The sequence below is a fragment of the Pezoporus flaviventris genome, unplaced genomic scaffold (assembly GCF_033815535.1).
Source record: "Pezoporus flaviventris isolate CSIRO_AGI_PZ_B2104156 unplaced genomic scaffold, CSIRO_AGI_Pfla_v1 ptg000912l, whole genome shotgun sequence".
NCBI classification, from domain to species: Eukaryota; Metazoa; Chordata; class Aves; order Psittaciformes; family Psittacidae; genus Pezoporus; species Pezoporus flaviventris.
Window position 1 is genome coordinate 1 of NW_026893457.1, and position 25,240 is coordinate 25,240.

General features: G+C 66.9%; 5 protein-coding genes and 1 long non-coding RNA gene across 7 annotated transcripts; 4 read left to right on the forward strand and 2 right to left on the reverse strand.

The window, feature by feature from the left end:
* The first annotated feature begins 4,167 nt into the window (after window positions 1-4,167).
* Window positions 4,168-7,358, forward strand: S100A10 (S100 calcium binding protein A10). The gene is made up of 3 exons (XM_061444479.1): window positions 4,168-4,247; window positions 5,200-5,338; window positions 6,960-7,358. Exons 2-3 carry the CDS (start codon window positions 5,207-5,209, stop codon window positions 7,119-7,121), a joined length of 294 nt encoding a protein of 97 aa, XP_061300463.1. The 5' UTR covers window positions 4,168-4,247; window positions 5,200-5,206; the 3' UTR covers window positions 7,122-7,358.
* LOC133264648 (uncharacterized) lies at window positions 5,397-6,162 on the reverse strand. The gene is made up of 3 exons (XR_009741727.1): window positions 6,085-6,162; window positions 5,767-5,990; window positions 5,397-5,520 (listed from the first exon to the last, which is right to left on the reverse strand). It is a non-coding gene; the product is annotated as an uncharacterized LOC133264648 (long non-coding RNA).
* A 3,600-nt stretch (window positions 7,359-10,958) lies between the features above and the next one.
* LOC133264649 (nuclear receptor ROR-gamma-like) lies at window positions 10,959-17,219 on the forward strand. Of its 2 annotated transcripts, XM_061444481.1 has the most exons (10): window positions 10,959-11,206; window positions 11,883-11,969; window positions 12,046-12,187; window positions 13,433-13,762; window positions 14,256-14,377; window positions 14,477-14,609; window positions 15,596-15,703; window positions 15,778-15,888; window positions 16,398-16,507; window positions 17,043-17,219. In XM_061444481.1, exons 3-10 carry the CDS (start codon window positions 12,175-12,177, stop codon window positions 17,199-17,201), a joined length of 1,086 nt encoding a protein of 361 aa, XP_061300465.1. In that variant the 5' UTR covers window positions 10,959-11,206; window positions 11,883-11,969; window positions 12,046-12,174; the 3' UTR covers window positions 17,202-17,219. The 2 variants fall into 2 exon arrangements, with proteins under 2 accessions (XP_061300465.1, XP_061300464.1); XM_061444480.1 differs by lacking the exons at window positions 10,959-11,206; window positions 11,883-11,969; window positions 15,778-15,888 and having other exon boundaries at window positions 12,051-12,187.
* Window positions 17,220-17,921: 702 nt separating this feature from the next.
* Window positions 17,922-20,451, forward strand: LOC133264643 (tudor and KH domain-containing protein-like). Its single transcript, XM_061444475.1, is given in 13 exon segments — window positions 17,922-18,113; window positions 18,196-18,311; window positions 18,410-18,475; window positions 18,477-18,591; window positions 18,688-18,827; window positions 18,907-19,177; window positions 19,271-19,437; window positions 19,514-19,686; window positions 19,766-19,830; window positions 19,904-20,020; window positions 20,023-20,054; window positions 20,130-20,213; window positions 20,215-20,451. Coding segments are annotated over 13 exon segments (1,572 nt in total). The 5' UTR covers window positions 17,922-17,989; the 3' UTR covers window positions 20,317-20,451.
* On the forward strand, window positions 20,439-22,697 carry LOC133264645 (large ribosomal subunit protein bL9m-like). Its single transcript, XM_061444477.1, is given in 9 exon segments — window positions 20,439-20,490; window positions 20,574-20,936; window positions 20,939-20,959; window positions 21,170-21,291; window positions 21,389-21,439; window positions 21,532-21,633; window positions 21,768-21,792; window positions 21,795-21,850; window positions 22,457-22,697. Coding segments are annotated over 9 exon segments (924 nt in total). The 3' UTR covers window positions 22,589-22,697.
* RIIAD1 (regulatory subunit of type II PKA R-subunit domain containing 1) lies at window positions 22,594-23,344 on the reverse strand. The gene is made up of 4 exons (XM_061444478.1): window positions 23,276-23,344; window positions 23,114-23,190; window positions 22,876-22,922; window positions 22,594-22,679 (listed from the first exon to the last, which is right to left on the reverse strand). Exons 1-4 carry the CDS (start codon window positions 23,312-23,314, stop codon window positions 22,606-22,608), a joined length of 237 nt encoding a protein of 78 aa, XP_061300462.1. The 5' UTR covers window positions 23,315-23,344; the 3' UTR covers window positions 22,594-22,605.
* Window positions 23,345-25,240: the final 1,896 nt, after the last annotated feature.

Sequence of the window (25,240 nt, forward strand, 5' to 3'; positions counted from 1 at the left end):
TCAAGATGCAAATAGCTCCAGTGGAAGATGCGTGGAGGCTGCTCCCAGCGGTCCGGGCACACTGCGAGCGGATCGCTCCGCTCTCCTCAACCTTGGGAATGCTGTGTTCTGAAGAGGCCTTTCCCAGGAGCCACAGCAGCAGCAGCAGCACATGGAATCATGGAACCAACCCGGCTGAAAAGCCCTTTAAGCTCATCCTGGCCAACCGTTCCCCAGCACTGCCAAGGCCATCACTAACCCATGGCACCGAGGGATTGGGAACGCTTCCAGGGATCCCAGCACTGCCCTGGACAGCCTGTCCCAATGCCCACCTTTTGGGGAAGGAAAGGCACAGGAACTCAGCCAAAAACAAAACCCTTGCGGTGAGCAGCGTTAACCTGAGAGCACCCACGCCAGCACGGTCCCATCCAGACCGGGTTGGTGTCGTGGTACCGGTGCTGACCGGTGCCTGCCGGGTCACTGCTGCAGCCCCAAGCGTGTTGATACCACAACAGGAGCCTGACCTCTGTCCCCAGAGCCGGAGCTGCTCTCGGGACCTTTCACCAGGGCAGAGGTTTGGTTTGGTCCCAACCACGCTGGGTTTTCCCTTCCAGGCACCAGGGGATTCCAGCGGGAGGGGAAGATGGGAAGGAAGAGATCCCAGCTTGCCCTCACCTCCGGCTCCCCTCCTGCCTTAACCCCGCAGCACCGATACCCTGAGAAAAGCCTTAAATCCCTTGGATTGCCTGGAGGGAGCAGCCAGAGCGGCCCCTGACCGGCGGCAAGGGGGGGGACAGGAGGCTCAGACACCCGGCACCAACCACCCTCAGCCTCCAGGGTCATTCCTGCACTGGAAGGTGAACAGGAAAAACAAGCTCTGGGTGCCCTGCACTTCACCAAAGCCGGCGCCCTGCTCCTCCTGGTGCCCGTTGGGGGTTTCTGGGGTGTCCATCCCAGAGCCCCCGCTCCTCGCAGCGCATCCCTGCCCGCACAAGTCCCAAACCCCGAGGGGATGGATCCAGAGCCATAGAGAGGCATTCAGGGGTGCTGGGTGAGGAGAACCCCCCCATGTGCTGGGAGCACCCCCAGGGCAGGGGCATGGGAGGGATCCTGCCCCACTGCTGCGCTCTGAGGCCCCATATCCTGCATCCAGCTCTGGGGCAGCAGCACCAGAGGGACGTGGAGCTGCTGGAGCGAGGCCACGGAGCTGCTGCGAGGGCTGGAGCAGCTCTGCCATGGAGCCAGGCTGAGAGAGCTGGGCTGGGGCAGCCTGGAGAAGAGAAGGCTCCTGAAGGGGAGACCTGAGAGCAGCTCCAGTGCCTGAAGGGGGGCTGCAGGAAACCTGGAGAGGGGCTTGGGACAAGGGATGTAGGGACAGGACATGGGGATTGGCTTCAGGAGAAGGAAGAGGAAGCACTCGGCCACGCTGCGTCACCACACACAGTGTCTGTAACCACATGAGAACAAGCCCGATGCAGAAGCAGCTCTGCTGGGCACTGCTCTGGGGTAAGATCGAGGAGTTATGGTGCATGGAGGATGCTGAACTTCACCCCATCGCCTCATCTAACTCCTGCCACCACCAGCCTCCATTTCCAACACCACCAGCACCGAGGAACAGCTTCCCCCCGGGTACCTGGACACCAACATTCCAAAGCCCTGGAGCTGCTCTCCCGGAGCCTCCCACACACACACACCACTTGGGACACAGCTTCACCCATGAGCAAAAGGAGCGCGGGTCGGGATCCACCTGCAGCCAAAGCTTCCCAAGCATTCCCAGCCAGGACTATTGGAGGTATCAACCCCCCCTGAGGCTCACATTCCATCCTGGAACAGCTCCATCCAGAAGAAGGAATGGGTGACACACGCACAACACACGGAGGAGCACCCACCTCAGAGAGGAGCTCTGATATCCCGGCTTCCACAGCGGCCGTGCTGGATGGAGGCTTCTATCCCCTTTGCTCCTTGACTTCTTCCACCGGCTGCAGGTTCCTGGTGGCTCTTGCAGCGCCGGAGCCAAACTTCCAGAGCCGGATTCGGGGGTGATTTGCCAGAAGCCACCCAATTATTTGGCTCCCCCCCCCCAAAAAAAAAAGCCTGGGGTGTTTTTGCCCCCCCTATTCAATAACCGATGGGTTCGAGGAGGACGAGGGAAGTCCCAGCGCTCGCCCTGCGCTCTCTACCTCATGCCTCGTTCCACGACCCCGCTGCTGAGGAGCCGCCTCCCTGCTCCCTTCCTACCGAGCTGCTCCCTCGGCGCGGCCGCTGCTGCCGAGCGCCTCGGAGGTGGGGGGGGGGGGGAAGCGAGAACCTCGCCTCGGAGCCGGGTTAGCCCGCACACCGCGGCCCATACCGGCCCCTCCGCCTCACCAACAACCGGGGGGGGCGGAAAGGGGGAGCCGGGCCTGGGCCTCCTGCTCGGACGCTCTCTGCTCCGGTACAAGCCAAGTTAAAGCCCCCGGAGCTGCACCCCAAAGCGCGGGGGCTGCGGGCAGGAGCGATGCTCGCCCGACCCCTCCCGGTTACCGGCTCCGGCCCCCCGCAGCCGGGGGGAAGGAAACAAGCCCTGCGAAGCCTCCCGGCCCAAAGCGCGGCCGCGGCCGCCGTTCTCCGCCGCAAAGAGCCCGGTTCGGCGGCTCCGCGGGGCTCTGCTGCGCGGCCCCGCTAGGCCGCCATCCCCCGGCGCCCGAGGCCTCTCTGCGCTGGCCCTGCCCGGTACCGGATGACGCCGAGGTGTGTGCGGAACCGCCTGCTCCCGGGCCCGTCCCTCACCCGCACGCACAGCCCCTCACGCTGCCCTCGCCATAGCCGCGGCCCGGCCCGGCCCCGCTGCACCGCCCCGTCACGGCCGGCCCAGGCTCGGCGCCGCCATGTTGGCTCCGTCCGCTCCGCTCCCCGCTCGCAAGCGGCCGCGGCGGCTCCGGCGTGACGCAATATCCGCCCCCCTCTTCCCCGAGCCCCGCCCACATCCGGGTCCACGCTCACCTCGACGCCTTCAACCGCCGTTGGGAAAGCCGCGGAGAGCGGCGCCCTCTTTGGTAAGGGCAAGAGCGCGGCTACATCCGGGTCACGGCTGAGGCTTCAGCGCCCTTCGGGAGCGCTGGCTGGCCGCCGCCATGTTGGGTGAGGGCAAGCGGGCACCGCCGCCACGCCCTGAGGACACGTCGAGGCGCGGCCGCCATGTTGGGAGCGGGCAGGCGGCTCCGCGCCGCCACCGCCGACATCTTGTTTAAGGGCAGAGCGACCCGACGGGGCGGGGGGTTCCGGGGTGCGCGGGGGTCCCTGGGGATCGGGGGGGGGGGGGGCACTGGGGCTGGGAGGGGTCGTGGCGTTATGAGGGGGAAGGGAAGAACCGGGGAGGACCCTCCCAAAGGAGCGGCACCGGGACCGGGCCGGCCCTCGCCCCTTCTCCCGCTCTACCGGCAGAGGGTGCCGGGCCCGCACCCATGGGTGCTCTCAGGGCCCGCCCTCAACCTTTGCACCCTTTGGGGTGCACCCCGGGAACCCCCCTCCCTGTGTGTGTGGAGGGGTGAAGGGGGGGGGGAGCCCCGTCTATGTCCGTGTGTGTGACCCCCCCCTTCCATAGTGGGGTGCTGCGGGGGGGGGGCGGCACGGGCGAGGGATTAATCAATTAATTAGCCGTAATTAGGCAGCACGCGCCGGGTGCCGCCCTCCCCCCCGAGGGGAGGATGGGGATGAATTGGGGGACGGGACCCGGGAGGGGATAACGGGGATCCCGGTGGATCAGGGGGGGGGTCCCGGGGGGGGGGGGTAACGGGGATCCTGTGGAACCGAGGGGACCCGGGGGGGGGGGTAACGGGGATCGCGGTGGCTCCAGGGGACCCTGGGGGGGGGATCCCGGGTGGACCGGGGGAGGGGTTCGGGGTCGGGGAACGGGGTTCCCGGGGGGGGGGGGGGAACGGGGACCATGGTGGGGGGACCCCGGTGAATCGGTTGGTCCTAGGGTGGGTCATGGGGATGCCGGGGGACCCCGGGAAGGGGGGGGGGGTAACGGGGATGGCGGTGGATCGGGGGGGTCCCGGGATGAGTAACGGGGATCCCGGTGGCTCGGGGGACCCCGGTGGACCTGGGGGGATCCTGGAGGGGGTAACGGGGATCCCGGTGGCTCGGGGGGGGCCGGCGAAGGGGTTAATGCGGGCAGCGGGTGAGTCAGCGGGGCCGGCCCGGACCCCCCCCGGCCCGCCCCTGCCGTGCCTATCCCGGGCGGCGCGCTCCCCGCCACTGCCCGCTGCGCTCCCGCCGCCGCCGCCGTGAGTACCGGAACCCCCGAGCCCCCCTCCACCACCGCAGCCTCATCCTTTGGGGGACCCCATCCCCGCACCCCATTGGGGGGGTTCATCCCGAGCCCTTCATTGAGACGCTCCCCCCCCCTCTAATCCTGACCGACCCCCCCCAAGGGGGACCCCTCAATCCTGCCCCTCCCGGTCGGGGGAGACCCCACCGTGCCCCCCGCCGGGCCCCCCCCCATAACGGGGGACGCGCCCCCCCCCCCCGGGAGTTTTGGGGGTCCCCGCACCCCGGGGGCTCCCGCATCCCTTTGGGGCTCGAGGGGGGATCCCGGGCTGGGGGGCACCCCCCCAGGTTTCGGAGGTGAAGCCAGTTCGTGTTTCGGTGCCAGGCGCTGCAGTGGGGGACCCCCCCATTGACACCCACCCCCCCCCCCCAGACCCCTTTCTGCAGCTCCGGGGGGGGCACATTGAGAGTTGGGGGGGGTTCCCCCTATTCTGTTGTCCCCCAAGGCTTCTGCCAGGCAAAGTGATGGGGGGGGGTCACCCCTTTGGGGGGGGGGGGGGCACCCTTTGGATGGGGTTTATTCTTTGGGGAGGGTGTCACATTTTGGGGGGGGGGCATCGCCCATTGGGAGGGGGATGCTCCCCCCATGACCCCTCCTATAAGAGGAAACGGAGGCAGGGCGTGCCTGGGGCTTTGCGCAATGGGGTTCCCCAGGGCGCCCCATAGCCGGCGGTGGGGAGGAGGGGGGGGGGGGGGAACACACGGGACACACCCTCAGGACATGCAGTGCGCTCGTCCCGGCCCCCCCCGCGGCTGGAGCTGAGTCATTCCCAGCGGCTGGAAAACCGCTTACACGGGTGATGAGCGGTGCCAGCCCCGGCTGGGTGTAAGGGGGGGATAGTAGGATAGGGATAGTGGGATAGGGATGTGGGACCCCCCGGTTGAGCTGTACCCCCCCCCCCCCCGCAGCCCCACCATGCCGTCGCAGATGGAGCACGCCATGGAGACCCTCATGTTCACCTTCCATAAGTACGCGGGGGACAAGAACCACCTCGGCAAGGAGGACCTGCGGGCGCTCATGGAGAAGGAGTTCCCCGGCTTCTTGGAGGTGGGGGGAGAGGCCCCATAGCACCCTAGTTTGGAGCCTATAGCACCCTGGGGGAGATCCCTAAAGGACCCCAAAACACACTGAAATTAGACCACATACACCCCAGGCTGGACCCTAGAGCATCCTTGCATCAGACCCTGTAACACCCTGGGGGGGTCCTCTTAGTGCATCAGGCTTGGACCCTATAGCACCCCAAATTTGACCCCATACACCCCTGAATCGGACCCTATAGCACCCTTGCATCAGACCCCATAGCACCCTGGGGGGGTCCTCTTAGTGCATCAGGCTTGGACCTTATAGCACCCCAAATTTGACCCCATACACCCCTGAACTGGACCCTGTAGCACCCTTGGATCAGACCCCATAACACCCCGAGGGGGGTCCCCTCAGCGCATAAGGCTTGGACCCTATAGCACCGCAAATTCGACCCGATACACCCCTGAATTGGACCCTAGAGCACCCTTGCATCAGACCCCATAGCACCCTGGGGGGGTCCTCTTAGTGCATCAGGCTTGGACCTTATAGCACCCCAAATTCGACCCCATACACCCCTAATTGGACCCTATAGCACCCTTAGATCAGACCCCATAGCACCCCGAGGGGGTCCCCTTAGCTCATTAGACTTGGACCCTATAGCACCCCAAATTCGACCCTGTACACCCCTGAATTGGACCCTAGAGCACCCTTGGATCAGACCCCATAGCACCTCGGGGTGGGGGGGTCCCCATAGCACTTCAGGCTTGAACCCTATAGCACCCCAAATTCGACCCTGTACACCCCTGAATTGGACCTTAGAGCACCCTTGGATCAGACCCCATAGCACCCCGAGGGGGTTCCCCTCAGTGCATAAGGCTTGGACCCTATAGCACCGCAAATTCGACCCCATACACCCCTGAATTGGACCTTAGAGCACCCTTGCATCAGACCCCATAGCACCTCGGGGGGGTCCCCTTAGTGCCTCAGGCTTGGACCTTATAGCACCCCAAATTCGACCCCATACACCCCTGAATTGGACCCTAGAGCACCCTTGGATCAGACCCCATAGCACCTCGGGGTGGGGGGGTCCCCATAGCACTTCAGGCTTGAACCCTATAGCACCCCAAATTCGACCCTGTACACCCCTGAATTGGACCCTAGAGCACCCTTGGATCAGACCCCATAGCACCCCGAAGGGGGTCCCCTTAGCTCATTAGGCTTGGACCCTATAGCACCCCAAATTCGACCCTGTACACCCCTGAATTGGACCTTAGAGCACCCTTGGATCAGACCCCATAGCACCCCGAGGGGGTTCCCCTCAGCGCATAAGGCTTGGACCCTATAGCACCGCAAATTCGACCCCATACACCCCTGAACTGGACCTTAGAGCACCCTTGGATCACACCCCATAGCACCCCAAGGGGGTCCCCTTAGCGCATAAGGCTTGGGCCCTATAGCACCCCAAATTCGACCCCATACACCCCTGAATTGGACCCTGGAGGGAGTGGGATGCTACACCCTACATCCTATAGCACTGCAGAACGGGAGCCCGCAGCACCCTGGCTGGGACCCCCATAACACGCTGCCCCCCATGGCAGACACTGACCCCCCCTTTTCCATCATTCCCCCCCCTCCTCCTCCTCAGAACCAGCGGGACCCGATGGCGCTGGATAAGATCATGAAGGACCTGGACCAGTGCCGGGATGGCAAAGTTGGCTTCCAGGGCTTCTTCTCGCTGGTGGCCGGGCTCACCATCGCCTGCAACGACTACTTCGTGCTGCACATGAAGCAGAAGGGCCGGAAGTGAGGGCGGCACCCATGGGTGCTGCTGCCCCCTCCCAACACCCAGCGGTTCTGCCCCCCCCCCCCCCCCCCCTTCCCCAAACACCCATGGGTTCTACCCAAACCCCACGTCCCTTAGGTGCTGCCTCGCCACCCATGGGTTCTATCCAAACACCCCATGGGTGCTGCCCCCCGACCCATGGGTGCTGCCGCCCCCCCGCTGCCCCCCCCCCCAAATAAAGCTGTTTTGTACTACGCTGGAGCTGCTGCGTCCCTTGGGGTGCCCCCAGGTCCCTGTGTCCCCCCCCCTCCTTATGGGGTCTCCCCTGTGTCCCCATCACCCCGGGGTCCCTCTCCCCCTCTGGGGTCTAACGGGGGGCTGGTGACGTCACCTTCGGGCCGCTGACGATGTGTGCAATCACCAGCGATCGGGCGTAACGTCACGAGTGACGTCACGTCTTTGGGACACCCCCCCCCTCCCCGCCCCGGTGTCCCCGTTGGGGTACCCGCGGGACCCCCCCCCCTGCCCCGGGCGGGACTGGGGGGGGGGGGGGGCGTGGTCATATAAGAGGTGGGCGTGACCCTATGGTGCGGTGGGCGGGGTCACGGGATGTGGGCGGGGCCAAAAGGGCTGTGGGACCCGGGGGGACCGGACCCGAGGGGGGGACACGGAGCCGGGGGGCGTGGGGCGCACATGGGGCCACGGGGAGAGCGCGGACATGTGGGGCCGGCCGCGGGCACACGGGGACACGGGGCCCGGTCGGCGGCCGTGGGGCCCCGGGGGTGCGGGGTCCCGGGGGGCACCCAAAGGCGGCTGAACCGGATACATCGGGGTCCCGCGGCCGCACCCCACGGATGGGCCCAGAGGGGCGCTGGGGGGGGGGGGCACTGATGGTGTCACTGCCCCCCCCCCCCCCCCGGGGTCCCCGCCCCCCCCTCGTGCCTCAGTTTCCCCCCCGTGGAAAGTCGGAAACTTCCAGCTCGTGGGGCCGGAGGGGGGGGGGGGGGGGGGCAGGATGCGGGGAGGGGGGGGGGGGCAGGATGCGGGGGGGGCCCCCGCGCCCTTATAGCGCTGCCCCACACGTTGCTGGCACCGGCATCACCATGAGAGGTAGGGCCCGGCACGGGCTGCGCACACGCGTGTGCGGGGGGGGGGCTGAACACGCGTGTGTGCGTGTGAGGGGGTCACGGAGGAGCGGGTGCGGGCACACGCGTGTGCAGGGTTAGGAGCAGGCGCGTGTGCACGCGCGTGTGCGAGCAGTGGCAGCTTCTGCGCTCAGGTGTGCGTGTGGGAGCCCGCAGGAGCGTGTACACGCGTGTGGAAGCGTGTGCGTGTGCAAAAGGGGGGGGCATGGGAGCACGCAGCAGGCGTGTGTGTGCACGCACATGTGTAGGCACACACGCGTGTGAGGGTGCGCGTGTGTGTGAGAGAGAGCGCCAGGAGCTGACGGGGCGTAGAGGCTGCATGTGTCAGCCTGGTGCAGCATCATGCATGTTTTATAGCCATCACACATGTGTCAGCACATGGCCACACGTGTTCTGGTGTGTGCAGGCGTGTTTTGGGGGGTACACGCGTCTGTGGCATCTGCACACACTCTGCGGTCTGTGCATCCATGTTACAGCGTGTTGCTACGTGCACACGCGTGTTACAGCGTGTTGCTGCCTGTACATGTGTGCAGGGTAGGGCACGCGTGTGGGTGTTGTACACGGCTCTGGGTGTCCATGCGCGGAGCATGGAGCAGAGAGCCTGCATGGGTTACAGGGTGCCCATGTGCTGCAGGGAGAACATGCATGTCGCAGGGCATGCACGCATGTTGCACCACAGCTGCAGCTGCACGGGGCCGAGGCAGGAGCCGGGTGCTCCCCCCCCAGCACCCATGGGTGCCCCCACACAGCTGCGGGTCGGGCGCTCGCCCTTAGATGTGGTAGGGGCTGGCGCAGGTGACACAGATGGGGACACGATGGTGACACGGATGGGGACACAGATGGGGACACGCAGGTGGCCCCCCCCCCCCCTTTGCTGCTGGGGAAACTGAGGCAGGGGCACCCGCACACCGGGGTGACGTGTGTGCCCATGTTATGGCGTGTTGGCCTGTGCCGTGACGTGTGTGCCCGTGTCATGGCATGTTGGCCTGTGCCGTGACGTGTGTGCCCGTGTCATGGCATGTTGGCCTGTGCCGTGACGTGTGTGCCCATGTTATGGCGTGTTGGCCCGTGCCATGATGTGTGTGCCCATGTCATGGTGTGTTGGCCCGTGCCGTGATGTGTGTGCCCATGTCATGGCATGTTGGCCCATGCCGTGACGTGTGTGCCCATGTTATGGCATGTTGGCCCGTGCCGTGACGTGTGTGCCCGTGTCATGGCATGTTGGCCTGTGCCGTGACGTGTGTGCCCATGTTATGGCGTGTTGGCCCGTGCCGTGACGTGTGTGCCCGTGTCATGGCATGTTGGCCTGTGCCGTGACGTGTGTGCCCATGTTATGGCATGTTGGCCCGTGCCATGATGTGTGTGCCCATGTCATGGCGTGTTGGCCCGTGCCGTGACGTGTGTGCCCATGTCATGGCGTGTTGGCCCATGCCGTGATGTGTGTGCCCATGTCATGGCGTGTTGGCCCGTGCCGTGACGTGTGTGCCCGTGTCATGGTGTGTTGGCCCATGCCCTGACGTGTGTGCCTGTGTCGTGGTGTGTTTTGCCATGACGCTGCATCGGGTCATCCACCCAGGGGAGGATGGCTGCCGATGGGTCCTAACGGATGCTCATGGGGCTGATGGGTGCTTGGTGGAGTCCATGCAGCAGTGGGTGCCTCTGGGGCTGTGGTACCCTGTGGATGCTGGGTGCTGGTAGATGCTGGTGAGGATGCTGGGTGCTGGTGGATGCCCCTGGAGCTGGTGGGTGTTGGTGGTTCTGATGGGGACTGTTGGGTTCCAATGGGGCTGTGGGTGCTGCCGGGTGCTGATGGCAACCATGGGTACTGGTGAGTGTTGGCGGATCTGATGGGCACTGTTGGGTGCTTGTGGGGCTACTGTTGGGTGCCGATAGGGCCGTTGGGGTGCTGGTGGGTGTTGGTGGGTCACTGCTGGGTGCGGGTGAGCACCGGTGGGTGCTGGTGGGTGCTGTTAGGTGCTGGGGAGCACTGCTGGGTGCTGATGGGTGCCGTTAGGTGCTGGTGAGCACTGCTGGGTGCTGGTGGGTGCCGTTAGGTGCTGGGGAGCACCGTTGGGTGCTGGTGGGTGCTGTTAGGTGCTGGTGGGCACCGCTGGGTGCTGGTGGGTGCCGTTAGGTGCTGATGAGAACCAGTGGGTGCTGGTGGGTGCCATTAGGTGCTGGTGAGCAACAGTGGGTGCTGGTGGGTGCCGTTAGGTGCTGGTGAGCACTGCTGGGTGCTGGTGGGTGCCGTTAGGTGCTGATGAGAACCAGTGGGTGCTGGTGGGTGCCGTTAGGTGCTGGTGACAACCAGTGGGTGCTGGTGGGTGCCGGTAGGTGCTGGTGACAACCAGTGGGTGCTGGTGGGTGCCGTTAGGTGCTGGTGAGCACTGCTGGGTGCTGGCGGGTGCCGTTAGGTGCTGGTGAGCCACAGTGGGTGCTGGTGGGTGCCGTTAGGTGCTGGTGAGCACCGGTGGGTGCTGGTGGGTGCCGTTAGGTGCTGGTGAGCCACACTGGGTGCTGGTGGGTGCCGTTGGGCGCTGAGGAGCACTGTTGGGTGCTGTTAGGTGCTGGTGAGCACCTCTGGGTGCTGGTGGGTGCCGTTGGGCGCTGAGGAGCACCATTGGGTGCTGGTGGATGCTGGCGAGCACCGCTGGGTGCTTTCGGATGCCGTTAGGCGCTGGTGGGTGCCGTTGGGCGCCGTGGGGCACCGTTGGGTGCTGGTGGTTGCCGAGGGGCACCGTTGAGTGCCCGCGGTGCCGTGGGAGCGTCGGGTGCCGTCGGGCGAGACCTCGGCGACCTCTGGCCGCGGTTCCCGGCAGGAGCCGCACCGAAAGGGCGCTTCCCGGCAGCGCCGGCGCGGGGCTGAGTCAACGCGGCGCATCCCGGGCTCCCGGTGCCGGATGCGGCCCCGACGGGAGAACGCGGCCCCGCTTTTGGGCCTCGGGAGGAAGAGGAGCGAGAGCGGCTGCGGGTGCGCGCGTGCACGCGAAGGGGCAGGACGGGGCTCGGGCGCGTCCTTGCCCGTGCGGGGCTGACCGGGAACGGGACCCGCAGCGTCCCCAGCGCCAGGGTCCCGCGGCTCCGGTGTCCCCCGTCCCCAGCGCCCCCATTCCCGGGGCCTCCGTCCCTGTGGCTCCCCCCCCCCCCCCGCGGTCCCTGTCCCCTGGGGCCGGGGCTGCGCCTTCCTGCGAGGTGGGGCCGTGCCCCAGTTGCGGCTTCCCCGGCGCTCGCTGCCGCTGCGGTTTCGCAGCCCCCGGCGTCCGGTTCGGCCGAACCTGAGCGGGGGCACCGGGGGGGGGGGAACCGGGGGGGATCCCGGGGGCACCGCAACCCCGAGGCCCCGGGCACGCTCCTGGGATGAGCTCATCGGGGATGAGCGGGGCCACGGGTACCCACGGGGTCCTGGTGGGAACGGGGGTGGCAGATGTGGCCCCACGGCGGACACGTGAGCCCATGGGGTGACGTGAACCTGTCACCCCCATAGGGTGACACATGAGCCCGTGTGCGCCGCGCGAGCCCATGCGGGACACACGGCTCCGGAGGAGGACACCCACGGCCTGTGGGTGCTATGGGGGGAGCTCTGGGTGCCATGGGGTGTCTATGGGTGCTCACACCGTCCGTCCCCCCCCCCCCCCCCGCAGCCCACATCGAGGTGATTCCCTGCAAGATCTGTGGGGACAAATCCTCGGGGATCCACTACGGCGTCATCACCTGTGAGGGCTGCAAGGTGGGACGGGGAGCTATGGGGTGCCATGGGGTGCCATAGGGTGCCATGGGGTGCCGTGTGGTGACCCCCGGCGCAGGGCTTCTTCCGCCGCAGCCAGCAGAGCAGCCTGAGCTACGCCTGCAGCCGGCAGCAGAACTGCCCCATTGACCGCACCAGCCGCAACCGGTGCCAGCACTGCCGCCTGCAGAAGTGCCTGCGCCTCGGCATGTCCCGCGACGGTGGGTGCCCGCGGGGCCCCCTCGGGTGTCCCCATCACGGGTCCATGTCCCCATCCCCATTGCCTATCCCCATGCTGGCTGTGTGTCCCCATCCCTGGGTCCATATCCCCATCCCCAGGTCCATGTCCCCATCCCCATTGCCTATCCCCATCCTGGCTGTGTGTCTCCATCCCTGGGTCCATGTCCCCATCCCCAGGTCCATGTCCCCATCCCCAGGTCCATTTCCCCATCCCTGCTGCATGTCCCCATCCCTGGGTCCATGTCCCCATCCCCAGGTCCATGTCCCCATCCCTGCTGCATGTCCCCATCCCCGGGTCCATGTCCCCATGCCCAGGTCCATGTCCCCATCCCCATTGCCTATCCCCATGCTGGCTGTGTGTCCCCATCCCTGGGTCCATGTCCCCATTCCCGGGTCCATGTCCCCATCCCCAGGTCCATGTCCCCATCCCCATTGCCTATCCCCATGCTGGCTGTGTGTCCCCATCCCTGGGTCCATGTCCTCACCCCCAGATCCATGTCCCCATCCCCAGGTCCATGTCTCCATCCCTGCTGCATGTCCCCATCCCTGGGTCCGTGTCCCCATCTCAGGGTCCATGTCCTCATCTCAGGGTCCATGTCCTCATCCCGGGTCCATGTCCCCATCTAATTGCATGTCCCCATCCCTGGGTCCATATCCTCATCCCTGGTTCCATGTCCCCACCATGGGTCCATGTCCCTATCCATGGGTCCATGTCCCCATTCAGGTCTATGTCCCCATCCTGGGTCCCTGTCCCCATTCTGGGTCTGTGTCACTATCCCTGGGTCCATGTCCCCATCCCCAGGTCCACGTCCCCATCCCTGCTGCATGTCTCTATCCCTGGGTCCATGGCCCCATCCCAGTGTCCATGTCCCCATCCCCAGGTCCCTGTCCCTGCTGCATGTCTCCATCCCTGCTGCATGTCTCTATCCCTGGGTCCATGTCCCCATCCCAGTGTCCATGTCCCCATCCCAGTGTCCATGTCTCCATCCCCACTGCGCATCCCCCAGCATTGCTCCCACCCGGTTGTGCCGTGGTGTCCCCGGGAGGAAGCCGAGCACCGCGGCTGCACCAGAGGAAGCAGCGGCAGCCCCGGCTGTGACCCACACATGCAGCCGGGACGCTCCGGTGCCGCAGCGCTGTGCAGATCATGGGGAGCCGCCGGTCACGCACATGCGTGTGTCACGCTTGTGGCACGCGTGTCCCAGCACTGCCGCCCCTCCCCACAGCCGTCAAGTTCGGCCGCATGTCCAAGACGCAGCGGGACCGGCTGCAGGCCGAGGTGCAGCAGCAGCTCCAGCAGCGGCAGCGGGCGGCCGAGGGGGCACCCGGGGGGCTGCCGGGGCACCGGGGCCTCGCGCTCACCCCCACCGGCACCCGCCACGGTGGCGTGGACGGCAGGGCCGGGACCACAGCGCCGGTGGAGCCACGACAGATGGAGGGGAGCAAACGGGGCCTGGATGGGGATGGGGACAGACACGGGGATGGGGACGGCTTCTACCCCCGCCCTGATGTGGGCACCATCCTGGAGTCACCCACATCCTCCATTGTGGAGATTGGTGAGTTCCTGGGTGCCCTGTGCCTGTGGGGATGCATCCATCACCTATGGGTGCTCAGCGGTGGTGGGACCCAGCTCCATCACCCAGGGTGCTCAGCGGTGGTGGGACCCGGCTCTATCACCCATGGGTGCTCAGTGGTGGTGGGACCCGGCTCCATCACCCAGGGTGCTCAGCGGTGGTGGGACCCGGCTCCATCACCCATGGGTGTTCAGCGGTGGTGGGACCCGGCTCCATCACCTATGGGTGCTCAGTGGTGGTGGGACCCGGCTCCATCACCCAGGGGTGCTCAGCAGCAGTGGGACCCGGCTCCATCACCCAGGGGTGCTCAGCGGTGGTGGGACCCGGCTCCATCACCTATGGGTGCTCAGTGGTGGTGGGACCCGGCTCTATCACCCATGGGTGCTCAGCGGTGGTGGGACCCGGCTCCATCACCCAGGGGTGCTCAGTGGTGGTGGGACCCGGCTCCATCACCCAGGGGTGCTGTCACCCACAGAGCAGCTCACCCAGAACGTGCTCAAGTCCTACCACGAGACGTGCCTGCTTCGTGCCGAGGACCTGCAGCGCCGGCGCTGGGACACCTTCTCCCATGAGGAGATCAGTGCCTACCAGAAGAAGGTGAGGCCGCTGCGGTTGGGGACACGGCAGCCCTGGGGCACCCATGGGTGCCGGGCGCTGCGGGGTGGGTTTGGGGTGGGGATGATGCCGGTCCTGCAGCCGATGGAGGAGATGTGGCAGCGCTGCGCCGTGCGCATCACCGAGGCCATCCAGCACGTGGTGGAGTTTGCCAAGCGCCTGCGCGGCTTCAGGGAGCTCTGCCAGAATGACCAGATCGTCCTCCTCAAAGCAGGTACGGGGTGACCGGGTCCTATCATGGGGGTGATGATCCCATGGGTCCCATTGGGGAGGTGACAGTCCCAGGGGTCCCATCATGGGGGTGATGCTCTCAGGGGTCTCACTGGGGAGGTAACAGTCCCATGGGTCCCATCATGGGGGTGACGTTCCCATGGGTCCCACTGCGGAGGTGACAGTCCTGGGGGTCCCATCATGGGCGTGATGCTCCTATGGGTCCCACTGGGGAGGTGACAGTGCCAGGGGTCCCATCATGGGGGTGATGCTCTCAGGGGTCCCGTCATGGGGGTGATGCTCCCAGGGGTCCCATCATGGGGGTGATGCTCCCATGGGTCCTATCATGGGGGTGATGCTCCCATGGGTCCTATCATGGGGGGTGATGCTCCCAGGGGTCCCATCATGGGGGAGATGCTCCCATGGGTCCTATCATGGGGGTGATGTTCCCATGGGTCCCACTGCGGAGGTGACAGGCCCATGGGTCCCATCATGGGGGTGATGGTCCAGGGGTCTCATCATGGGGGTGATGCTCCCATGGGTCCCACTGGGGAGGTGACAGTGCCAGGGGTCCCATCATGGGGGTGATGCTCCCATGGGTCCTATCATGGGGGGTGATGCTCCCAGGGGTCCCATCATGGGGGTGATGCTCCCATGGGTCCTATCATGGGGGTGATGTTCCCATGGGTCCCACTGCGGAGGTGACAGTCCCATGGGTCCCATCATGGGGGTGATGGTCCAGGGGTCTCATCATGGGGGTGATGCTCCCATGGGTCCCACTGGGGAGGTGACAGTGCCAGGGGTCCCATCATGGGGGTGATGCTCCCATGGGTCCTATCATGGGGGGTGATGCTCCCAGGGGTCCCATCATGGGGGTGATGCTCCCATGGGTCCTATCATGGGGGGTGATGCTCCCATGGGTCCCATTGGGGAGGTGATGATCCATGGGTCCCACTGGTTGGTGCCGTTCCACTCTCGGTGTCCCCGCAGGCGCCATGGAGGTGGTGCTGGTGCGCATGTGCCGCGCCTTCAACGCCGACAACCGGACCGTGTTCTTTGAGGGCAAGTACGCCGGTGCCGAGCTCTTCCGATCGCTGGGTAGGGCTGGGGACATGGGGGGACACGGGGGGGATGACACATGTGGGGCACGCGGTGACCAGGGCTCCCCACAGGCTGCCACGAGCTCATCGGCTCCATTTTCGACTTCGCCCAGAACCTCTGTGCTCTGCAGTGCTCGGAGCCCGAGGTGGCCTTCCTCAGCGCCCTCGTCCTCGTCAACGCCAGTGAGGACCCCCCCCCCCGACCCTCCCGTGCCTCAGTTTCCCCCCAACCCAACCCAACCCAACGGGAACCCAGCTTGGTTGTCCCTAAACTGGTGCTGGGTGTCCTGGGGTGTCCCTGCTGTCCCCTCGCTCCATCTCCATCCGTGTCCCATCCTGCCATGGTCCCATCTCCATCTCATCCTGTCCTGGTCCCCATCCCTGTCCCTGTCCTGTACCGATCCTATAACACCCTGCCCCTCAGTCAATCCCACCACCATCTGCATCCCTGAACCCATCCCAACCCTGTCCCAATCCTTTTCCCCGTGCCAGTCTTATCCCATCCTTGTATCCATCACTGTCCCCATTCCGGTCCTCATCCCGTCCCACCCTGTCCCAACCTCATTGTGTCCTTGTCCCCATCCCTGTCCTCATCCTATCCCACCCCATGCCAACCTCTTCCCATCCCATCATCCCAATCCCAGCCCATCCCTGTCCCCCCCTCCTCACCAACCCCTCGGGGGCCATCCCAGGCCGCCCATGGCTGCAGGAGCCGGTGAAGGTGTCGCGGCTGCGGCGCCGCCTGGAACTTGCCTTCGAGCTGCTGCTGCGCCGGACGCGGCGCGAGGGGCTCCTGGACAGGGTGAGCCATGGGGCAGGGGAGGGGGGGAAATGGGGCTGAGAGTGGGGTGACACGAGTGAACACGTCAGAACATGCTTGTCCCCTGTGCGCACCTGTGAGAACACGTGTGTTCCCTGCACGCACATGAGAACACGCGTGCTCAATGCGTGCACGTTTGAGAACACGCTGCTCCCTGCGTGCATGTGTGAGAACACGCAAGCTCCCTGTGCACAAGTGTGAGAACACGTGTGTTCCCTGCACGCACATGAGAACATGCCTGTTATCTGCGCACACATGAGAACACGCGTGTTCCCTGTGCGCACACGTGAGAATATGTGTGTTGCCTGCACGCACGTGTGAGAACACACTTGTTCCCTGCACGCACATGAGAACATGCATGTTATCTGCGCACACATGAGAACACGCGTGTTCCCTGCGCGCACATTTGAGAACACGCCTGTTCCCTGTCTGCACATGAGAACACACGTGCTCCCTGCACGCACATGAGAACACGCACATGTGAGAACACACGTGTCACGTGTCCCATCGCATGCAGCTGCCGCCGCAGGGCCGCCTGCGGGCGCTGTGCTCGCAGCACATGGAGCAGCTCCAGGCCCTGCGCCGCCGCCATCCCCCGGCGCTGCTCGACGCCTTCCCCCCGCTCTACCGGGAGCTCTTCGCCGGGGAGGGTGAAGCCACCGGTGCCGCACGATGAACCCCGGCACCGCACCGGGAGCCGGCACCGCACAGGGAGCCGGCACCGCACCGGGAGCCGGCACCGCACAGGGCCCACATCCGTGGTGCTGCCATGGGGAGATGTACCGGGGAATAAAGGGCTTTATAACGGGGTTTACGTGCCCGGTGTGTCCGTACGGCGGCGCTGGAGGGTGGGCACCGGGACCCCACGTCCACCCCGCGTGGGGCATTGTGGGACGGGACAGACCCGGCCGTCACTCGGGTGGGTCTGCTACTCGCTCGCTGATTGGCTCCAGCCGGCTGCCGCGCGGAGCGGATTGGCTGCTTTATTCCCAGGCCGGTGCTGTGCCCCGCCCCTTCGCCCCTCTCTTCCCGCCCTCTCGTGTGGGAGCCCGCCCGCGGATTGGTCACCGCCTCTCTACGGCAGCGATTGGTAGGGCGGGGGAGGAGCTGGGCGGTGATTGGGCAGCCGCGGGAGGGGGCGGGGCTGGCGGTGGCCGGGCGCGTGAGGCGGCGGCAGCGGTGGCGGTGCGAGGAGCGCCGGGGCCGGGGCCGGGGCCGAAGCCGAAGCCGAAGCCGAAGCCGAAGCCGAAGCCGGGACCGAGGCAGAAGCCGGGACCGAAGCCGGGGCCAGGACCGGGACCGGGACCGGGATCGGGACCGAGACCAGAGCTTGAGCCGAGGCCGGAGCCGAAGTGGCGGCCGCATCGGCGCGACCCCGCTCCGCAGGTGCCCTGAGGCCGCCCCAGGAGCCGGGTGGGAGCTGCCCCGGCTGCGGCCCAGCAGAGCCTCTGCTCCCGCAGGGGGATGGCGACGGCGCGGGGCTACTGGAGCAGCCTGCAGCCACTGCAGAAGGTCGCTGTGCTGCTGGGGCTCCCGGCCGGCACCGCCGTGCTCTACATCCTGTACCGCCGGTACCGGGAGAGCCGAGGTGGGTGCCGCAGCACGTGGGGAGGCTCAGAGCCGCTCTGGGGGAGCTGCTTCACCTTCCCTTGTGCCGTTGGTACCCGCAGAGCAGCGTGAGACCTTCGTGGGGGACGAGGAGCTGGAAGTGGAGATGCGGGTGCCCCGCGCCGCCCTCAAGGCCATCATCGGCCGGAAGGGAGCCACCATCCGGAAGGTGCGTGGTGCCGGGGGCAGCCGGGGCAGCCCCAGCTCACTGCGAGCCCCAGTGAACGGCAGCCGGGGTTGGGGACGGACACACACACACCCCACAGCTGCGGCAAGAGACGGGGAGCTCGCATCGAAGTGGAGGGAGAGGAGGAAGGCGAGGAGGCGGCGCTGCTCATCTCGGGGCTCGCCGGTCCAAGTGTGCCGGGTGAAAGCCGCCGTTCACCAGATCGTGGCGGAAAGCGCGCCGGTGGCGGAGCGGCTCTGCGTGCCGCGGAGAGCCGTCGGCAGGATTATCGGTACTGCTGCCCCCCGTGCTCTCAGTGCCGTCGGGAGCATTGGCTCCTGTGTTGAGCCCCGTCTGCTTCAGCGTCCTGGGGCTCTGTGTCCTGCAGGACGCGGAGGGGAGACAGTGCGGGGCATCTGCCGCAGCGCGGGGGCGCGGGTGCTGTGTGAGAGCGAGGCCAGCGCCAGCCTCTGCCCCATGAGGGGCATCCAGCTCTCGGGGACGAGGAAGGAGGTGGAGGCCGCTAAGGTGAGCAGGAGCACAGAGGAGTCAGGCAGCACCGAACTCCGCCCTCCCTGAACGCCAACCTCTCCTCTTTGCCCATTAGAAACTCATCCTGGAGAAGCTGATGGAAGACAATGTGCTCCGGACAGAGCTGGCGCAGGCGGCGGTGGCTCGATGCCAGCGCAAGGCACCGCTGGGCAGCCGCCGGGAGCCGGAGCCGCTGCCCAATGGGGCACCGGAGCACGAGGAGGAGCACAAGGGCTTGCCCTGGGGTGAAGAGTTGCTCAGCTTGATGTCCTCTGAGGAGGTGGTGGAGCAGGAGGCTGAAAGTGAGGAGCTGGAGGAGCCCAGTGTCCCCATGCCCAAATTTGAGGGTAAGAGAAGCATGAATCATGCCAATGGGGTTCGTCCCCATGTGCTGCTGCCGGGGTCACCCCCCAGGGTGCTCCCTTGCACCGCTTCTGCAGTTCCCAGCCCTGACTTTGCCTTCAATGCCGATGAGCACCTTGAGGTTTACGTCTCAGCTGCCGAAAGCCCCGACCGGTTCTGGATGCAGCTGGTGGGGCAGCGCAGTCTGCAGCTGGACAAGCTGATGGCTGAGATGCGCCAGTACTACCAGCACCACAGCACCACGGTGAGCCCCACGCCTTGTCCCTCCACACCTCCCATCGCTGCCCCCGTGTCCTGCCACCGTTCCTGTGTCCCCACAGGCACTGCTCTCCGACGTGCAGCCCGGTGACATCGTGGCCGCTCCCTTCGCCGTTGACGGCAACTGGTACCGCGCACGCGTGCTGGGCCCGCGGGACAACGGCAACCTGGGCCTGCACTACGCCGACTTTGGGGACAGCGGTGAGGCCCCACGCCAGGCGCTGTGCGCCCTGCGGTGAGTGCTGTGTGCCAGTGCCGGCTCTGGTGCTGTGATTGCCACGTGCCACCCTCATGCAGCGTTTCCCTCTTGCCAGGAGCGACTTCCTGAGCCTGCCTTCCAGGCTGTGGGAGTGCAGCCTGGCCGGTGTTGTGCCCGCTGGTGAGTGGGGATCAGGGTACAAGGGGCCCGGTTGTGTCCCGGTGCTGAGCCACAGGGCCTCGCCTGCCCGCAGGTGCCGATTGGGAGCCGGCGGCACTCGACGCCTTCGCAGAGCTCTCGCACTGCGCCATGTGGGAGCCGCTGCTCGCCCGCATCGCCAGCTATGGCCCAACAGCGCCGTGCCCGCGGCCCGTGTCCAGCTCTTCGCCATGCACGGCGGTGTGGTGAGCCCCAGGCCCTGTCCCGCTCTGCCCGGCCCCCCCCCCGCCCGCCCTGAGCCACCGCTTCTCTCGGTGCAGAGCCTGGATGTGGGCACCGAACTGGTGCGGTTGGGCCATGCCTTGCCCCAGCTCTGCCATGCTGAGGAGGAGGATGCACAGCAGGGAAGCCCCAGTGCCACCGGTGAGCGCCAGCGGAGCTGCGGAGCCCGGTGAGCCCAAACCTGCTCCTGTCCCCCCCTGCCCTGCGCAGGAGATGCCAGCGTGACGCTGAGAGCTCCCGGTGCCGCTGTGCTGGCACAGCCGTTACCGGTCCCGTTCCCCCTGGTCCCTGTTGGACGGTTCTTGGCGCGGGGGGGGGGGGCATCACCACCCGTTCAATAAACCGGAATGTTCTGCAGCACCCGGCCGCCTCCTCTGGGCACTGCGCGGGGTTCAACCGGTACCGGAGGGGGGGGGGTGTGTGTGTGTGAGCGCACCGGGATCAGGCGCACACCGGGCACCCCCGGTGGGGTCCTTGAGCAGCGGCGGCGACCGCTGCGCAGGCGCGCAACGCCCGCGGGGTCTTTCGTCTGCGCTGGGAGCGGGACGGGCGCAGCCATGTTGGCACCGGGAGCGGCGGGAGCCTGCGGGCTCTTGGTGCGGGCGGCGAGCCGGGCCCTGAGCCTGAGCCACGGCCGGGTGAGTGCGGCACCGGGAGCGGGGGCGGAGCGGGCCCCGCAGCCGCAGTGCTCACGGCCCGCCCCGTGCAGGGCACGGTGGTGGTGGGAGCGCTGGTGGCAGGTCCGCTGAGCAAGGAGGGGAGGCCGCCCCGCGCGAACCTGCGGCGGCACCGCGTGTACCGGCTGGTGGAGGACACCAAGCACCTGCCCAAGGGCGAGCTGGAGCTCATCTCACCCGCGCCGTGGAGGGTACGGCCCGACCCCCTTGAGCCCGTTCTCCTGGAGGCCCCGTTCGCACCGTGCCGTGGCGGCGGGGTTCGTCCTTGGGATGCGCCGTGGTTTGGAGCGGTTTTGGGGCCTTTTGACTCGGGTGTTTTATTGTAAACTCCGTTTACGTGGACCCGAGGGGTTGGGGGGGGGGGGGGGGAGCCCCGCTCCATCCCACCCCCTGTCCTGCAGGCCTGGGCAGGCGGGGGGACCTGGTCAGCGTGAAGAAGCACGTGGGTCGGAACAAGCTGCTGCCGCAGGGACTGGCCGTGTACGCGTCGCCGGAGAACAGGAAGATGTTTGAGGAGGAGAAGGTTCGGTGGCACCGGGACCTGGTGGGAGGCTTCACGGTGCTGGGAGAACCGGGTCCTGTGCCGGCGGCATCCTCAGTCCTCCCTTTCCCCCTCGCAGCTGCACCAGGAAGGGAAGATGGAAGTGCAGCAAACCCAGAGCGGGGAGAGGGTGAGTGCGGCGGCACCGGCTGCTCTGAGCCCTTCCTCCTGCCCCCCGACCCCTTCCTCCTGCCCCACGACCCCTTCCCTCTGCTCTGACAGACCATCAAGTTCCTCAAGAGCTGCCGCCTCGAGGTGGGCATGAAGAACAACGTCAAGTGGGAGCTCAACAACGAGATCGTGGCTCGGCACTTCCTCAAAAACGTGAGTGCTTCTTGGCACCCCTGTCCTGAGCTGGCTCCGTGCTGGCAGCTCCCGGGGTGAGTCGGTTGTGGGGTCCGGGAAGGGGTTCCCCCATGCTCCCGGCTGCTCCCCAGAGTCTCCTCTCCCCTCCTCAGCTGCGGGTTTTCGTGCCACCCCATGCGTGAAGCTGCCGGAGGAGCCCATCACCCGGTGGGGCGAGTACTGGTGCGACGTGACGGTGAGCTGGTCCTCTCTGTGTGTCCCCCCCATCCTGTTCCCAGCTCAGCCCACACCCCCCTTTTGGGCCCCTCAGCATCCCACAACCCCTCCCCATGCCAGTGCTCCCACCTGAATCCAAGGAGCCCAGAGCCTCAGGTGTGAGGAAGAGAATGACTGTGTTAAAAACACCCCAAAACCAGAGAAGACACCCCAGTCCCCACACCCTACATGAAACATGCCTCCTGCATGGTGCCATTTGTTTTCCATCTTTCCTGGTCCCCCCAGGAAGCAGAGACTGCTCTGAATTACCCCAATGGCTCCAAATCCAGGTCATCACTGCTAGGTGCCAGGTCCAGTCTCCAGCTTCACTTCTGGGTGTGGGGAAGGGAAGGGCGAGGGCAGCCTGGTTCCAATCCCCTTCCATCCCACTTCAGTCCTGCTCGTCCCCGGTGTTTCCCTCCTGCTTCCCACCAACCGGCCCCCGCTGTGGCTTTTGGGATGGAGCTCCCATGGCCACAGGAAAGGGGAGGAGAAAGGAATTGCAACTGGGAGTGGGGGCACAACCGGTGGTCCCCGCTCCTGGCGGTGCCTGTGCCGTGACCCCAGTCCCGTTGCGGTGCCGCAGGTGAACGGGCTGGACACGGTGCGGGTGCCGATGTCGGTGGTGCAGTTCCTGCGGCCCAAGACCAAGCGCTACAAGCACTGGCTGGCACAGCACCAGGCACGACTGGCGGCACGCAGGGAAGAACAGCTCTGAGCTGGGGTGGGGGGGGCTCAGGGTGCTGCCCCCCGGGCCCTCCCCAGCTCCTCCTGGATCCGTCCTGGCAGCTCCGGATGCGTGAAATACACTGAGGGGGGGGGGCAGGGGGTGAGTGACCCCTTATCCCATGGGGACCCCTTCTACTGCTCCCCACTATTGTGGGGCACCCCCCCTTGCCCCATGGGGACCATCCCACCACTGTGGGACCCCCTCGCTGCTTTCCAACACTGTGGGGTCCCCCTCAGCCCATGGGGGTTCCCCGGGATCCCCTGTGCCCCCCTCACCTGCAGCAAACCCCAGGACATCATCCGGCCGCTGGAGCAGCAGCTCCCTGCAGGGGAAAGGCGGGGGGGGGGGGTGTGTGTCACAATGGGTTTTGGGGGAAAAGGGTCGTTTTGGTGGTATTTCTCACATGGAAAGCGCTTTTATCGGGTAACGAATGGATTTTTCCACGCTGATCCCGGTGTTCTGGTGCAGTTCATGGTTGGGGCGGGGGGGGGGGGGATCGGGGCCGTGTCTCACCTGAGGAAGCCCCTCAGCAGCAGCGCCACCGCCGGGTGTGCCCGCAGGTACCGCTCTGCTCTCAGGCGGAGCGAGGGCTGCCGGGGGGAGGGCGGTCAGGAAGGGGGTGCCCCGGACGGGACCCCCGGATCCCCTCCGCTCCCCCTCAGCCCCCTCCCGTACCTGGTGCGGCCGCGGCGGCGGCGGCAACGGCGGCGCCATCTTGGCGGAGCGGCCCGTCGCTATGGCAACGGGAGGACCGGGGATGGGGGGGACCCGCGAGGGTTTGCGCTCAGCACCGAGGACAGCGCCGTGGCGGGGCCACGCCAGGCCACGCCCCCTACACGCGTGTGCGCGCACGGCGGGCACGAGCACGCACGCGCAGCTCCCGCGCACGCACCCCCACCCCCCCCCCCCAACCTCCACCCAGCCCCAGCCGAGCCCCGGGGCGAGGCGGTGCCGGTGCCCGTTCCCGGTGCCCAGCAGCGGGTCCCGGTCGCTGGGGTCCGTTCCCGGTAGCTGATCCCGGTGCTCGATCCGCAGCTCCCCGTGGCCGGTTCCGTTTCCCGGTAACGGGTCCCGGTGCGGCTCGGACCGGGGAAGAAAAGCGGCGGGAGCGGGGCCGGGACCCGCCGGGGCCGCCATGGGCCCGTGCCGGGCGCTGACCGCCCCCCCTCGCCGGTACCGAGCATCCCCCGGTGGTGCCGGCGGGGCGGGCGCTGTTCCCCCCCCCCTTCCCCCCCCCCCCCCGCCCGTTCCCTGCTCCGGGCTCGGTGCCGCCGCCCCGGGAGGCTCCGCCGGGACCCGCCGGGACCCGCCCCCGGGCAGCGCTGCCCCCGCCCCGCGCGCCCCGTCCCCGGCGCCGAGCCGAGCCCCGGGGCCGCCTCGTCCCTTTGTGTGCGCCGCGACCGGGCACGGCGGGAGCGATCCCGGGAGCCGCAGCGAGCGCCCCGGGGCCCGGCCCCCCCCCGGTGGCCCCCATGAAGGAGCCCGACGCCATCAAACTCTTCGTGGGGCAGATCCCGCGGCACCTGGAGGAGAAGGACCTGAAACCGATCTTCGAGCAGTTCGCAAGATCTACGAGCTGACCGTCATCAAGGACAGTACACCGGGGATGCACAAAGGTACCGGGAACCGGGAACGGGGACTGGGAACGGGCAGCACCGGCGCCGAGCATCGGAGCGGCCCTGGGTAATGGAGAGCTGGGTACAGGCCCCGGAATGGCACCGGGAACAGCCTCACGTAAGGCCCTCGGTACCGAGAACGGCTCCTGGTACCGGACACAGCGTCGGGAACAGCTCCCCGTACCGGCAACGGCCCCCAGCGTTAGGAACAGCCCCACATATGGCAGCTGGGAGCTGCAACAGCTCAACCTACAGCCCCACATAGAGCCGGGAACAGCCCCCAGCACCAGGAACAGCTCCACATCGAGCCTGCAGTCCAGGAAGAGCCCCAGCATTGGGAACAGCCCAATTACAGCCCCACGTCCAGCCCCCGGTACCCCAGCCACAGCCCACATACACGCTCAGGAGGCCCTGAGCATCACCCTCAGCTCATCCTACAGCCGCGGGCCCAGGGTACAGCCCCAAGTACAGCCGCAGGCCCGGGGAACACCTGAGCTGGGTGTCAGGGTGTACGGGGCTGTCGGGTGTATCAGGGTGTACGTGGCATTTGCGTGGCTGTGGGTGCCGGGGCTGTTGTGGCAGCAGAAGCCGTGCGGGTGTTGGGCGGGAGGGGTTGCGGCCGGGTGTTGCGTGGGTGCTCTGGGGGTGTTGTGTGGGTGCTGGGGGGTGTTGGGAGCAGCGGTGCCGGCGCAGGGGTGGGTGGTTGCGGTGATGGGTGATGGGGGGGGGGGGATGTGGCAGTGATGGTGCCACAGCCACGGGGTGCTGGGGGCTCTGTGCCTCCCCACCGGGGGACGCCCCCCCCCCCCCCCAAACCCCAGCACCTACAACAGGCGTGGGGCGGCCGAGGCCAGCGCAGGCCTGAGGCTGGGTGATGGGCACCCAGGCAGCAGAAACGGGGTTTTGGGTGTTCTGCCTCCAAATGGGTGTTGTGGATGCTGTGGATGGGGGGGTTGTGGATGCTCTGGGGACCTCGGTGTGGGGGTCCTGCACCACCTCCATCGCCCCTACCCCATTTTCCCCA

Excerpts from the sequence above, each read along its gene's own strand:
- S100A10 (XM_061444479.1), top strand. The coding sequence starts at position 5,207 with ATGCCGTCGCAGATGGAGCACGCCATGGAGACCCTCATGTTCACCTTC. Across the intron at positions 5,339-6,959 it reads AGTTCCCCGGCTTCTTGGAG|AACCAGCGGGACCCGATGGC; the intron begins GTGGGGGGAGAG and ends CCTCCTCCTCAG.
- LOC133264649 (XM_061444481.1), top strand. Across the intron at positions 15,704-15,777 it reads CGAGCTCTTCCGATCGCTGG|GCTGCCACGAGCTCATCGGC; the intron begins GTAGGGCTGGGG and ends GGCTCCCCACAG. Across the intron at positions 15,889-16,397 it reads CCTCGTCCTCGTCAACGCCA|GCCGCCCATGGCTGCAGGAG; the intron begins GTGAGGACCCCC and ends GGGCCATCCCAG.
- RIIAD1 (XM_061444478.1), bottom strand. The coding sequence starts at position 23,314 with ATGGCGCCGCCGTTGCCGCCGCCGCCGCGGCCGCACCAG. Across the intron at positions 23,191-23,275 it reads CGCCGCCGCGGCCGCACCAG|CCCTCGCTCCGCCTGAGAGC; the intron begins GTACGGGAGGGG and ends TCCCCCCGGCAG. Across the intron at positions 22,680-22,875 it reads TGTCCTGGGGTTTGCTGCAG|TGTATTTCACGCATCCGGAG; the intron begins GTGAGGGGGGCA and ends CCCCCCCCTCAG.